Consider the following 16,478-nt stretch of genomic DNA (forward strand, 5'->3'; position numbering starts at 1 on the left):
GCCAAAACTTGTAATCTGCAGGGATGCTACCATTCATATATGGTATTCATATTTTAATAAGTTTAACTGTAAGGTTACACTGACGGCACATAGGTGTGGAACTGTTATTGCGCAGATGTGTTAGTGATGCCATGATATGCCCAAATATGATATGAATAACTAATGTGTTCATCACCAGGAGATATGATTTGTCCTGACCCCAATTAACCTTGTGTGCCATTTACCGAAATCCTATATGTCCTTATATGTGATTGGCCTTTGTTATGCAAATATTGGGTTTTGCATATTCATGAGGTAACACATGGCTTGTGAAATATACACGCCTTACTGTAGATGTCACAGATTATCAAACATATCCCCTTTTAATAACACATGAAAAATTAATGCAAAATAGCTGAAGATCCACTTTTGATGTGGTTATTCATATACATATATGTCAATGTTAATTTATTTTTTATGAAAATGGTGTGTTCACAAAGTTTGATATTGCAGGGGAGTATTGAAGGAGATTCACAGTTCAAAGACATTTTGTATTGATTTCATAATGCTAGAAAACACTAACATAATGTTAATTAATAACACCAAGTTTGTATCTTCTGTGATTGTAAGAGCCAATTGTATATATACATATATGTATTGTTAAAAGTACTAGACAAAGTCTACCCTCCTTGCCATATCTGTTTATGTATAATGTGGTTTTATTTATTGCTATCGTAAATAATCAAGGAATGGTGTCAATTTTATCATGTTTGTTCCGTTCTTTGTTCAAGAGTCTAAATTTTGCCATGTTGGTTTTTATGAACCTCTATTCTAGTTCATCATAATTCTAAAAGTAACAGAACTGCAGTATATCTATAAGGTCCATTAGATTATTGAAATTTTTATAACGCCTTCACAGAAGCACTACCATACACATGTAAATATATGAATCCCTCCACCAAAACATAATATAACTCTTAAATTTTCCAGACTCATGATTTTGAAGTTACTAGTCTCCAGTACATATCATGCATTTACATAATTAGATAGATAGGAGAACTATAGAATGATGGGAAACAAACTTTGTAACTGTTTACAAATGTGTATATAAACTGAAAGCAAATACTTCCGATGTTCTTATCTATGGTAATCTGTAAGATGGCACACATGATTCATATCCTTGATGCCAAAACATTGGCAGTTATTTTTACTATAAACTCTAAACAAATGATTGAGACTTGTAAATGAAGTGTCAGGATGTTTTTATACCAACAGTACATTATGGTTATACGAAAGTAAATAATGCTAACTATTAACATTAGTAGCTATAGACATGTACCAATCACCATGACAACACATGGAAGTATCATAACCTTTGATCTCTTGTTAAACTGTTTTTAGTCTATAGTTAGACGGGCACCACTCCCTTGGGAGATTTTTTTAAATTGATCGTATTCTTCAAATGTTTTGAGTTTGCTATTTATTTTTAGGTTTGTTAACAGAAAATGTCTTCAACTTTTTTTTAAAAAAATTCTCCCACATACTTGGGGTATTCCAAGGCTATATGCATTTTCCCAACTGTTTTGGAATCCCTTGCTCTGGTCATTATTTCACACACATATTTTTAAAGTAAAAAAATGTTTTATTCAAATAAAGATTGTCATTATTTGTAAATATTACATGAGTTGTACAAACTGTAACAAGTCAAGTAACACCAAATTTTGTTGTTGCTCTTTGAGGTAATTGCTAAAAATGGTGAAAAAGAGAAAAAATGTTCTTTGTATGTCAGTCAGCACACTACATTATTTTATGCAAACTGCTGGTAGTCTAAAATCACAAAATTTTGATGTTCTGTAAAAAAAAAATGACAAAAAGAGGAAAAAATCAGCTTTTTATGCCTCGCCATTACTTTTGTAGACTGTAAGTTAATTTAATATGTGAAGTTACTACAAGATTTGGAAGTTGATCTGTGGTTGTTAAAAAATGACCCCAAAAAAAGAAATCCTCATTTTATCTCATTGCATATATTTTACAAACTTGCTAGTCAAGAATCTCAAAATTGTTAAGTTATTTAGTAGTTTAACAAAATGTGAAAAAAAGACCAATCGGCACTTTATTTCAGATGCAATATTGCATTACAATTAGTTTTACAGAGTGTAACTAGTTGTAGAAGAAGTTTTTTGAGGTGTTTTCAGCAACATGCGAAATAAAATGAATCATTGACAGCAGGTGTAGTGTGTTGAGTAATTTGTGTTCACGCTGTACAATTTAGTTTCATATGCTTGAATGCAACGTTTTCTGTTAAAGAAAAGGGCAGTGCTAATTTCTTGTCTTGAAGGTTGACGAGCTGTTCTAAATAGTTCAACTCACAGCATGGGCTTGACGTTTTGATCTTTGAGTCTTTTACTCGGATCAAACAACCAATTAGATCCGTCAATCAAAAACTGGGCTTGGTAGATTAAACCGGAACATTGGTAAATACCAATGGTGAATTGATGTTGTAACGGTTTATGAGGAGGACACGCCACCACATACATTCTTGTAGTCTTGATGCTATCTGTAGCATCAAATCTCAATATCTCTCTCTATGATTTGATGCCATGGATAGCTAACCACCACAGGGTTGGATTGAAATGTTTCCAAGTTACTGTATCCAAACTTGTTGTAAGACATTATGTCGATGTCTTGACAATCCCTCTTAGATGGTTACACACTATAGAAGGAAGAGTTACATTTTGTATTTTCAAAAAACTTATTATACTGTAATTTGAGAAAAGTCATTCACAAAACTAAAGGGAAATTTGAACATATATAATTATATTTTTTTGTCGTAGGAAATTGATAATAATAGGGGACAAGTTGCCATGCTTTGAAGCGACTTCTTTAGTTTTCGTCCGAATTACTCAGATTCCTTAAGTGTAATTTTATCCATTATAATGGTATTAGGTATCAATGTCTATTCTACTGAGATTGATAATATCTGTTTTACTCGTTGACATAATGCTGTATGTATTTGACAGCAATTTGAAATATTAATTTGACAACTTGCAGATGACAGTGTAAATGTTGCTATACTTTAGCAAGGCAGAGCCAAAGTATGATAAGGTACTGACAGGGGATGATTGACCAATCAGCGAGTGGGGAACCATTTTCCAGAACCTAAATTGTCCGAGTAATATAAGCCATAACCACCTACGTATAAAACTTTGCATGGTGAAGCTTAGTTTGTGGCTAATTTTCACACTTGTAGTTACTACTAGTATCGAGGTTTAAGAATGTCTGAAACAGAATTCCCAACATTTCTTACTTTGCTTCATTGGTTTTTAATATCACGATTACATTTCATATCAAGAAACCATGGAAATTATCCACATATTTGATCTGATATTAAAATAATGATTCCATATTTCTGCATAACTTTTGTGAAATGAAACACCATTATATTTCATTGTAGTTATGGTGGCAATTCACTCCAGAGTCTCCGGTTTCACATCTATATGTATTTTTGATGGTTAGATTAGCAACACTGTATATTGTATTATTCTTTACAGATAGATATTAGTTACTGAAGAGAGATGTCTTCATAGTTAAAATTGTTGTATGTGGTCACTTTATACTCCCACATCAATTAACAAAGACAAGATTTAATTGGTTGTCATGACTAGCAACAGTTCAATTGTTCAAAAAGGATTTATCGTGTGAACTTTGAAACACTTATTCCCTATCTATCTTCTCATTCTTAGAGACGCACAACGAGGAACACACATGTTTTTGTTTTAAAAAATAGCCGCCATAAGACTGTTATCGATTGCGATATTACTCTTATCACGCCATAGTTAAGTATCAAAGCAATATAAGGTGTTTTCCATACCAACTGAATCATTTGAGTCAAAACTCTGACATTTTCAAGTCCACTTAATCTATGTACAAACTGGAGTGTAAAGTAACAAAGCTAACACGTGGTGTGCTAGCTGTAGATAACTACTGATGGCAAATACAGTGGGATTATCGATGAGGTAAAGGCGTCATAAAATGTGTGTGCTGACACATGGGTTCACTTGGCAACACCGTCTAATTATTTAAGAAAAGACCAAGTGTTACAGAACATGATGTGAATTCAGCTGTGACACCAACAACTACTAGATTTACACTGACGTAATTAATTACCACGAATGACAGCATTCTTCTTGAGTGTGTTGAGTTTTAAAAAGCGACAATGACCTCAAAAGAAACTGTTTAGATCTTGTACAAGTATAACAGTATGAAACTTTTATTCTGCAGATTATAGCTTATTACCTAGCTGAATCTGAAATGTATGCAGTTTTCAGTTTCAAATCAGCCAATTATCATCAAGCTTTCAATTGCTATTATGCAAATTTCATCCACAACTTGTGTTAGCCAATCAGTATGAGCATAGACCAAATGCAGTTTTCAGTTTCAGTAGGAGCCAATGATCAGCAAGCTTCAATTGCTATTATGCAAATTTCTTCTAAAACTTGCATTAATGAACCAATCACACCATGATCACAGAACAAATTTTAACAAGAGTTAAAATTCTGGTTGTAGCTTTTTGAAAATCTCACATTAATTTCATACAGTAAAAGTATGAAAATTATAAATAAAGTTTGTTTATACAAGTAACTCTTTTAAACAAACCTAAAAATGAAAGTCGGAAGCCATGATAAAATTGGTTTATAAATTACGAATCCAAAATAAATACCTCGTCCTCATTCATATGGCCACTATAATATATACATATATACACAAAATGATAAGATATTCTACCTGCAAAACTCATTTCATGGTCGCCAAATGAAAAATTTATTTCACAACTTCTGTAATACAAAGTTTGGCATTGCTTTCATGATTGATGGTTGTATTTATATGTTTAGTAAGTTTGACTTGGTTGTTGGATAACTAAGCAATACTGTGAATCCAGGATATCAGTTCTAAAGTCTTGTCACAAGATTAAATGAGGTTAACTCTGATTCCTGACAGCAGCTTTCTTAAGGATGACTGCTGACATTCATGTTTAATGAGGATCGTAGAAATGTGTCGCTTTGATTTCTCGGATGATATCCTTCCTAGTCTGAGAGTGACAAGCACTTTTTTTTCGCAACAGTAATTGTAACCTAGGCGTCTTAGCTGATTGTAGTCAAGGATGAAATAGGGGTCAGATTATCACCATTTGCCATTTTGAAGTTCAAACTGAGTTAAGTCTTTAGGCTGTTCTCAGTTAAGGGTGAAATTCAGGCCAAGCTATTGGCGTTTGTCATTTTGATAGGAAAACTAACTTTAGGTACATCTTGGTATTGATAGTTTTCAATCACCATTAAATCATAAAATTGTGTGTCATTGAACTATGCTGTTTTTAGTCTGCCCTCTCTCCTTCCCCAATGGCAAAATGGAGGACGAGTGTAGAAATGTTGTTGGCAGCTCTTGCAGTTTTGAATGTGATACATGCAATGGAAATGGCTGATTGTAAAATCACTTCACATAGTATGTGAACTTGGTATGTGTCTTGTTTTAAACAATGATATGTGTTCAACTGTCAGATTCTCTAGTAAAAATAAAGTTGTAAAATGTACGAATTACAGCACGTTCTAGATTACTGTTCACTCGCTCATTTTGAAGTTTGATGCAACCATGGAGAAATCAATCAGAAACTACACATGCTGCACTTTCAGATAACAAGCTTATGATTGAATGAATACAGTTTCTTGCTACATTTTGTCCAAATGAAATGAACGTGTATGTCGCATATTTTCACATGTATACACTATGTAAGCATCAAATGCCGATATCAAATCAGTGGTGCCTGTGTGTCTGTGTATTGTTGCAGTTTAAACTTTTGCTGTTACTTTGTTCAAGAACACTCCAACCTATTCTCAGTTAAAATCATGAGAAAAAGCCAATGGTCATTGTACAAATTTTTGAAGCAGACGTCAAAATATTAGAAAAATTAGGCCATTTTAGAATCCAATATGGCTGCCAAATAACTCTATTGGAAATTAAACAAGACGTCAGATCCCAAATTTCTTTGATTGTATCAAAAGGATCAGTAGCTAGCTTCTAAGTTCTATATGGCAAAGTTTGGAGAATATTAAGTAATTTCATTTTCAGTGAAAGTCATCGCAAGGTACATCCTTACTCAGGCCAAGAAATCAGCATGATATGAACACTGACTTTAGGTTTTATTTATTGTTATTAATCAGTGTTAAATACAGGACATCCAATCTCTATTTGATATTTAAGTTGTTTCTGTTAGGGTGAAATAGAGTCCAAGATGTAAACATTTGTTATTTTGATTTGAGCACTGACTTTAAGGTCGTGTTGTTGTCTGTAATCAGCGTTAAATACAGGGCGTAGAGGCAGTATTTGATATGTTAATGTAAATACAGGTCTTCTGTTTGTTTTCTTTATAGTCTAAAATATTTAGTTACATGTACAGTAGTATCACCTTTTGCCATTTCAACATCCAGACTGTTTTCCATCATGGATTGAAAATAGGCAGCCGTCTTGATTATCCAAACTTACATAGGTATGCTGTTTGCCAGCTAAGAATATATTTAACTTTTGTATGTTTGCCAAGTACTTCTATATTGCACATGTAGTAAAAAAGAAGTAAAAACAGAAACATTACATTTAAATTAAGACAACCTATTTATGCATTCTTCTATTTTGCTGACAATAAATAAATGTTCAGCACCATTATATTCTCCAAAAAAGTTGAAAGTTTTTAAAAAGCTGAAAAAATTGTCATCTATTAAAATCAAATAGCAACAATTAATACTTCCATATAAGGTGTATTGCCACCCTCCTCCCCAACCCTCCCGACCCCTCCCCACCTCCTAGAATATACCTGTGTTACCAGTCAATAACCCTGTCCCACTGTGGAAATTTGAATTAGTTGGAAATCAAATCAAATTTGGGTCTCCTTTCCCCACATGCACTGAACTTGGTTTGAACTGATTACTGGTTCATTGAAATGGTTTGAAATCATCTCAGGGTAGTTTCAAACTGATTCAAAGGAAAATGGTTTGAAACTGGTGCAAAAACGAAAACTCCATTGTTCACTTTTGTCATGGGGGAAAAACACTGGAACCAATAACTGAATTGATTCAGTTTGAGTCAGGGTCAAATCAATTCTCATTCTGGTAGGGACAGGACGAGTGTCTCTGAAATAAATATGCAAGGTTCTATCTAGTCACAGGGCCCTTTATGTTAATACTATTGATCAAATAAAGATCGGTATGCAGATAACAATGTATTGGAAGTAACATGCCTTATTGATAATTTAAACCTCCCTAGGGTTTTTAGTTGATACGGAAAGAATTTAGCAAATTTTGAGGTTGTAAACTGATTTTTTTTTTTGATCATCAAATTTGTGTTATTTTCAGTGGCATTCATGTTACCTTTTTGTTATAATCATGATACAGAATGATTGATGAACTCATCAGAATGGTTTGAATATTTCATAATGACTTGTATGTAGAAACACTAATGTTGTCTCTAAGTAGTCAAATTGCTAATTTCCTGCAGTGTGCGTGCTATGACAGTTTGCAATTTATACATCAAATCTTCTGTCTTTACACCGACGTCAAATCTGGGGTTGTTTTTTCCCGCTGTAGTTTGACTGGACTGTATGAAACTATATTGAGACCATGTATTTGAACTTTTACAATTGTTTTACATCGATGTAAACAGAAGGGTTGTTACTATGACAACAGTCTAAAATGAAGATGAACTATGCTGAAAAATATAAATTTACTGAAATATTTTCTGCAGGAAAATCTTGACCAAAAAATGTTTTAGACAAAATTCTCTCAATAAGGGCAACATTACTTGTTGAAAATGAAGATGAAATATACCAAAAAATTGCCTAAAAATACAGATTTGTAGAAATAACAGGGAAAAATTCCTGAGATACAAGCAACAGTTCTTGTCTAAAATGGAGCTGAAATATGCCAAAAAATCACCAAAAAGAAAACAAATTTTGTGAAATAATTTCAGCAGGAAAAGTAATTGTCAGATAAAAGCACCCTTTTACACAGACTTGTATTGACAAGACCCTCTAGCCCACTTTAATAAATCGTATATTGATAAATTCTTTTCTTTTCTTATTGATTACATGTGAATTATGGGTTTATACAAGAATCTACAATTTGTTTGTATTTCCAGACAACACCTGACTCTGTTCCTTTGTTTGTATTCATTTAATTCCCAATGGTTTTGAAGATGGATGTATTTAAAATCTGGAATTCTCTGTGTTTTGTTTACTGTCAACTTGTTTAAACCTATAGCCTACATGCCATAAATAAAGTCATTATATAAAGAAAACTGTGAAATTATAACCTGACCTCGTTTGACATGTGGTGTTAAATGTACTACAGCAAACTCCTGTACACTAGGCCTGTCAAAGCATATAGTTACCATACAAATAAACATTAAGCTCTTAGATAGCATACAGCCAACTATTCTGACAAAATGACCATATTTCATTTTGTGATATCTTGGTTTTTTGATATTGACAGATGTTGGGTGTATTCACACAGATAAGATGTGTTATAGTTGGCAAGTAGACCAGTAATTTGAGTGTGAATGACAAAAACTTGATTTTGCTGTCTTTTCTGGAGAATCATGAATGTACTGACTATTAAAATGATAGAAATATACTGATGGGCTAAAAAGTGTGAAAGGGAAGCACAAATGACAAGTCTGCTGATTGGCTAAAAATGGACAAATGGCAGTAGTATGCTGATTGGCTACAAGACAGGGGGCAGCACAAATAACATGTGACAAAAACTTATTGTTAGAGTTCAACTCTAGACACGCTTTGATTTTATATGTGATGTGAAAGAACCTGTAAAGGACATTTATCTTTTGGACTTTGCCACTTTGCCCAAAATACAAAAAAAAAAAATTATTCCGGAAATCCTACTTTCATGACTCCCCCTCATTCATTCTTATAATAACTATATTCAGCTATTTTTATACCAGTTTCTGTTGAAAACAAAGAAAAGAACTGTTGAAACTAAATTCATGAATCCATTATGTATGAAATGAAAAAAATACATAATTAGAGAGAATAGCCTAAAATGTTCAATCCAAGGCCAACATTTTGACAAAGTTTATGTGATTTAGCTCTGTCAACATTAATCTTCTTATTTCTGTGTTTTGTTTCTACAGAGAGAGCCATAGCACAAACCCAAATAGACAATTTAAATAATGCATGGAATGATCATGCCAGTCGACATCTCGTCGGAGACAAAGATGGAGATGAAACTAAAAAGGATGATACGATAGTTATTTATAACAGGGTTCCAAAAACGGCCAGTACGTCATTTGTTGGCGTTGCATACGACCTGTGCACTCAAAACGGCTTCAACGTTCTCCATTTAAATACCACCCGGAATAGTCATGTGATGTCACTCACAGACCAGGTAAGAAATTCTAACAACATGCTTATAACATGTAAATTTTATGCTAATTATAGAAATATTTGCATGCACCATCTGCATACATGACAAGTTTCACTTTGTATACTTGTCAGTATTATCAGAGCATGAATGGCATTGCAAATACTGTCATAATAATTCCACACAATATGACAAGGTAGAAAACTTGGACAGCAACTAGAAGAGTGAATGGCGCTGTGAATATGACCGCAGACATGGAAACGTCAACGTGAGATGGAAAATAGTTGTCAGTAACGGGAAGAACGAATGGAGCTGTATTTAATCGATCTCTACATTTAAAAATGGAGCAACATGATGGATGCCAACCTTAAGAGCATTTTAAAATGTTCAATTATTGTTAAGTTGAGACACCATGCTAAGAATGCTTAAAAAGAACAAGGAACATTACAAACGAAATCACAGTGTTAGTCGGCCATTTGCTATGGTTGCCAACACTAGAGGGAGCTATTGCAATCCCTCTCTGCCTGAAAACTGGCTTAGTACACATAGAACTGACAATTGTTATCAATACTTCCAAATAAACAGTGGACTTATTAGAATAAACACCAGACTGTCTTATAATGTAAGTCACCCCCTACATACTTGATGTCTGGATTATAGTGTCTGCAATGTCTGGGGATTATCTGCATGTATAGCACCTGAGGAAACTTAGATACACATCCATCACATAGATCGTGTCTTTTTACTTTCCAGCCTTTGTTGTCTCAAAGTTTGGTTGTGAAAGTTAAATTTTGCAGAAAAGTTGAAAAATAACTTTGTTTTTATCTTTCTGAAAGTGTAATACTGAACTTTTCTCTAAGGAGTTTTTTGAAGGACAAAACATAAAATTAAGAGTAAAACCTCAAAATATTAGTAAATATTATTGTTATAAAACTAAAGTTTACAAAAAGTTTGAAAAAACTGTTTTATCTTTGTTTTGACTGAATTTGCAGTTCATTGTTTGGAAAGTAAAAGTTTAGATAGTTTTTGAATTTTGATGAAAACATAGCAACTAAAATTTTATTTAGAATCATAGACTTGTACATGTCACTGAAAACTAAAAGTTCATAGTGAAGGTTTAAGTGAGGCTTAAAGTACGAAATCAATTCTGTAAGTACTGGTACGTATCAATGTCTGATTCATGGTTGTTGTCATGTAATCCGTTCTGAGATAGAACAGGGACATAATTTCCTTCGTTTCACGTTCTAGCTGCACTCTGGTCATGAATCATCATTTATTATAGACTTTTATAGATGTTAAATTCTGTAGTGTCACATATTAGGTTATACTAGCCGTTGTAGTTGACACACACAAATTGAATGAATGCTAGAATCACCATGTGTCACATATGTAAATCAGTGGGGAGTCACATACTGCAATAAAACAAAATATCAAATCCTAAAATTGGAGAGTTTTAAGAGTGAAATAAAACATGGAAAACATACAGGTTGCTGTGATTTATGTTCAATTAAGTCAAATTAATACAACAGTGTGCTAGGAATAGTGGCAGTTCTTTCCAAGTAGTTTTTGTCCATGTATTGCTGAGTAGCCATGTATAGTATTTTGTATAGAGTTGTATATAAAGAGTAGTTTGTGCAATGTATCAATGAGTACCATGTGTCGTGTAAAGCAGTCTGTCATAATAGTTTCTGTGCGGTAACACTGAGTACCTTGTATTTGCTGTGTAAGTCTGTCAGAGGAGAGCAGATGTACACTGAAATACTGAGGACTTTGCACTCGTCATGAAGTACTGTCTGTCATTGCAGTTATGTTCCACGTCACAGATTTCTCGGCATTCATCATAAAATACAGTCCGGTATTGCAGTTTGTATGCTGGTATTGCAGTTTGTATGCTGTATCACCGAGTACTCAGTTTTCATCATAAAATGCAGTCGAGCATTGCAGTTGGTATTCTGTATAGTAAACTAAATACTGTCATGTAACGTATTTTGTCAGAGCAGTATGTAGGCTATAAAACCAGAGTGTAACACTGAGTACCCAGCATTTGTCATATGAAGCAGCTATGAGTACCTCATAAAGTGAATGAACAAAAAACTAGATTTAAGGCAAAGGCTGTTACCAACCTATTGATCCATCCATCAATATACATACAAAGTATTTTGAAATTACATGTATGACAAGTTAGCATTGTAAGTACTTCAGAATCTGTGTCTGTTGTATTCAATTTATGCTATTTATGTTTATAGCAAAAAAACAATAATTTAAATATGTGTTGGTATTTTTGACACTTAGGTGTTTTTTTTGTGTGTGTTTTTTTAAAAACGTGCCGATTTCATACCTTCTGTTACTATGGTGGCCGCAGGGATTGCAATTAAAGTTAAAAATTGAGCTCATAAAATGAAATGTTTCAAATTTGTATACAAATTAGTTGTTGGGCACGTATAAATCATATAAGATTTATCTTTGATGTAATCTTTTTTTTTCAAGTTCCCAACGATTTTACAACACTAATCTTGTCAAGACTATAAAATGGTAAAACATAGACTGAAGCACAAAATAAGTTATTAGGATCGTAACTGGTTATGATGGTACCCCGGGATTATGCCGAAAGTTGTAAAAAAGAAGGAAGATTTGTTTAATTCTGCATCATAAAGTAATGTTGGCTAATCATTCGGTATAAAGACAAACTTACAGACATTAACTTTTCAATCTCAGATACCATTGTAAATTTATCATTAAAGAAAACAAAATGATTCTGTGATGATTTTATTTGTGATAATTTCATTTGTACATAAAAATAAGTCACTGTGATTTCAAATTTAGTGTCTGAAAAATATTTTGTTGGTTTTACGAACCGATAAGCAAAATAAGTTGGCTGATAGTGATATCGGTTACATAATTAGGCTTATCTATTAAAATGATTAGAAAAAAATCTGAAAATACATAAACAGAAATTGTCATTACAGTGAAATGATCTATTTGAGATATTTTGAAAAAGCTGTGTATAGGAACCATTGTGTACGGTGATGTGGTTACACTTGTAGGAGTACTAAATTGAAATGAGGTGTCCTGTAGGTACCAGAGAAGAAAGAATGAAAACAGTGATGTATAAACAGAGTTTATTTGTACAACTAACAACATGTAACTTTGCAATAACATCCAACTGTGTCTATGTATTTAAGGACTGTTTTCCCTCACAGCAAGAGAACTAAGGTTAGACACAATATCTTTTGTCACTTATCCTTATTTGAGTGCAATAGTGTACTGGAAAATTATTGTAACACGTCCTGTGCTCAGAAGTTTTGTTTCCTTGTTTTAAAAATATGTATTTATTGGTGGAGGAAATTTATATCTCCTTCCATGAAAAGTTACTTTAAATAGATTCATTTGTTGGAAGAATCTATGCATCTTGCTTTCGAAGAATGTATTAGTTTCATGAAAATTTATCTCAGGACATTATGTTCTGGTAGTTTGTATTTCATGAATTTCAATAAATTTATTTGTTGCAAGAATTTACATGTCATTTTAATCCTGTTGGAATTCTTAGTGGAACATGAGAAGCCATCCCAGTCTTAATGCAGAACTGTGACTATACAAAAGATGTGATAAAATCACAAGACTAATATTTTCCATTGAACAAAAGCATCATGTGATGTTATGCACATTCATTTGCATATCTTTCCATAAATGGATGTAAGCGCCAAAATGTATCTTATCAACCAATCCAGATTTTTGATGGTGTCAATGAAAAGCATTGAGTGACAATTGTCAGAATCCTACGTTTCATCACAGGATTCATTCTTACTTTGGCGAGTTTTTTAATAAACACTACATCCATGGTTGGTGTTTCTGTGATTGCGTGTGTGGAGCAGGTGTTGGTGCAGGAAAAGTCAGGATTACCAGGAAATTGGACACATACAGAAAAATAATTTACAGCCAAAATGACAGGAAAGTCAATAGAAATTGCTTCCTACTTGGCGGCTTCACCAGGAAGCTGCCAAAAAATGTCATCTTTCTTCAAAATTAGAAACTTATACAGTTTGGCGGTGATGTCGATGGAGCTCAAATGACTGATGATTGTATATATATTTTCAATGCAAAGTTTAACCAAGTAACTAGGACGCGTTGACTCAGGAAATTTCAGTTTGACTGCTTGGAAATATTTCATGAATTGAATGACTAGTTTTAGCACTACCTGATTCAGTCATCTGTGATTTCTTTTTTTATTTAATATCCGTGGTTTTACTTTGGTGTCCATTGTTTGATTTCCGTCTGATGGTAGATGTACATCTTGTGACATATCATGTTTGATTTGATAAAACCTGAAAAACGTTCATATTATCTTCGCATGGTTTACCTTTTGTTTTTCCTCATGCTTTGTCAAGATTTAACCTTGAAGTCTGTTACTAGTAAATATTTTTTTTTTAAATCTTAAATATTTGAGTTTTGGTCCAAGTAAAATCTCTTTGAATTAGGCAATAGAAAAGTGTAGATTCTTTGTGAATACTGAATTCAGTAAGAATAAGAACAATTCTGAATTGTACATATTTGAGCAGAATAATGAATTAAAAGAAACATTTTAATCAATGAAATTCTTAAGTGTAAATATAATTTCTCCAGAATGTTATAAATTATCAAAAAAAATATTTAAGTAAAAAAATACAAGAATATACTTGCATATTGTTTCTACAGAATAATGAATATTGCAATAAATAAAATTGTAACAGTAGCGATGTTATTTATATGGAAGAGTATACAAACCACTAAAAAATATGTCTTCATTATCAGATGTAATCTGTTATTCTACACGGCACCCAATTTACAACGTGTAGAACGTTTGAAATGCATAAATTCAGGATTAAAAAGACATGTTGAATTTCAATATCTCTAAGGTACATTACTAAATTGCTATTTTTCCTGTCATAACATAGTATTTGTCACAAATATTATATTTGTACTTCACATTGATAGAAATAAGATTGAACAATACAAATATGACCTCACAAAAGAACCTTATGTTCAAATATTGCCAGATGATGTTATCAAGGGAAATGGCTATCAGTGGAGATGTTAGATCGCCAAAAAGTGTATGAGATCTGATAAAACCATGGGAGGAATCTAACAGATCAGAGCTGCTGTGGCACTTGAAATGCTACACGATGACTCACTCGCATCACTAACGTGATCAATATATCGTGATCTTCAAAGAGGAAATGTTGCGTACAGATCGCCTCTAATCCTTGTACGCTATCTTGGGTCAATGCGTCGTCATTGTCACAAATCCTCACTTTCACTCAATCTCTTTTTGTTTTTGCTTCACTTTGCTAACCAATCGGTTTGTGGGATTACCCTACTGTGTCAACATACCGCTAAGATTAATGACTACCCTTTTCAGTACACTGCTGACGGACAAAAAAAATCTCAATATTTGAATACCGCAGACAATAAGCATTGATGAAAACTTTCATAACTTGTAAAATGGTATGATAATGGAGAATTACCAAGGGTGTTACTTAAATGAGGTGGTTACCAGTAGTGAACTGCTCCAAATGCTGCATCATTTGAAGTTATTGATATTATCAATGTATTCCTAGTTTCTCAATTTGTGAGATGAAATCCAATTAGTTTATTCTAGGTTGTCATAGTTATTACATGGTAATTACCAATCTGGGTAAATGCAATGTGAAACTATACAAATATTGATTGACATGCTTCTTACATTGGCTCATGTTTTGAGGTTTTTTTCGAGCCATGAAATCTAACGTCTAAGAAATATGGCAGAATTTTCACTTTCTCATTTAGATTTCAATGTTGTCCTTAGTCTTTAGTGAGAAGTGAAGAAACATATCTTTGTATTTGTTATTCATTCATTCATTCATTCATTCATTCATTCATTCATTCATTCATTCATTCATTCATTCATTCATTCATTCATTCATCCATCCATCCATCCATCCATCCATCCATCCATCCATCCAAACAGTGTCCAGTCGGATGTACGGCAAGAAAAGTTTGAGCCAGGCAGAGTTTTCATAGTTGAGAGAATAGACACCAAACCAACGGTCAATGGCTTTACACAGATACATCACATTGTTGCTATGGATATCAAAACCATGCCACTCTACTATGAAATGTACACGACCAGTTAATTAAGGAGATGGAGTTGTATTTCTAAGTCAGTGAGCTTGAAATCCAAATTATACTACCAGGCTATCACAAGCTTAAAACTGTGATTGGCTTGATGCACCATGCATACTGTAATGTATAGAGTGTTGACAGAATTCTACAGCTAATTGGCATGTATGATGTTGTCAAATGTCTGTGACACAAACTTGCTGATGCATGCTACAAAAGTTAATTTTCTCACATGCTGCACTGTGCTGGGTGTTTAGACTCAATTGCATGCTTTAGCAATGTGAATTTCAATGTTCACACACTCACAGTAGAAGTTGTCAGAAAAAATGTCTTCATTACTGGAATCTTTTAAAAATGATAGTTAAATACAAAATACTATATATTAAAAGTGGTTTTAACTTAATAAATGTTTTATCCTTTGTAACTATCTCTGTTAACAGTTAGTGTAATAAAGTCAGTTTAGTACTTGCATTAAGTTAACGTACAACTTTCGATATATTTATAAGTATATTGTCTAACATGGAATGCGAGAAAAATACATCTGTATAGAGTAGAATTTTTTTGTCCAGACTGACTGCCTATGTATGCATGTAGTATATCCAACCATGGTTAATTTCTGGTTTAAAGTTAATCTTTTACCATAAAGGTTGTTAATTACTCAACTCCCAAGTGCAAACAGAATTCGCCTACATGTATATCCTCTGAGACAAGAGTAACATTTTTTTACCCTAATCCTATCTATTAGGTACAGAGATATTTGTAGATTTTCCCTGGCATAGATTTAAACGATGATTTGCTAATTCTAGTAATAGCTAACAAACTGCAGCCACAACTCAGTCTTTCTTTTCTGTGACTGGCCCCAGTCTAGAGCAGGCCTCTTGGCCCCAGTCTAGAGGAGGCCTTTTGGCCCCAGTCTAGAGCAGGCCTCTTGGCCCCAGTGTAGAA

General features: G+C 33.3%; 1 protein-coding gene across 1 annotated transcript in view; it reads left to right on the plus strand.

Moving 5' to 3' along the window:
* LOC144440876 (heparan sulfate 2-O-sulfotransferase 1-like) overlaps positions 1-16,478 on the plus strand; it is a 123,914-nt gene that overhangs the window by 44,727 nt on the left and 62,709 nt on the right. The window contains exon 2 of the mRNA XM_078130314.1: positions 9,169-9,422. Within this exon, the coding sequence (XP_077986440.1) occupies positions 9,169-9,422 (254 nt within the window). The remainder of the gene's footprint in view (positions 1-9,168; positions 9,423-16,478) is intronic.

This window comes from Glandiceps talaboti, chromosome 10 (genome assembly GCF_964340395.1).
Source record: "Glandiceps talaboti chromosome 10, keGlaTala1.1, whole genome shotgun sequence".
In the NCBI taxonomy this organism is placed as follows: Eukaryota; Metazoa; Hemichordata; class Enteropneusta; family Spengelidae; genus Glandiceps; species Glandiceps talaboti.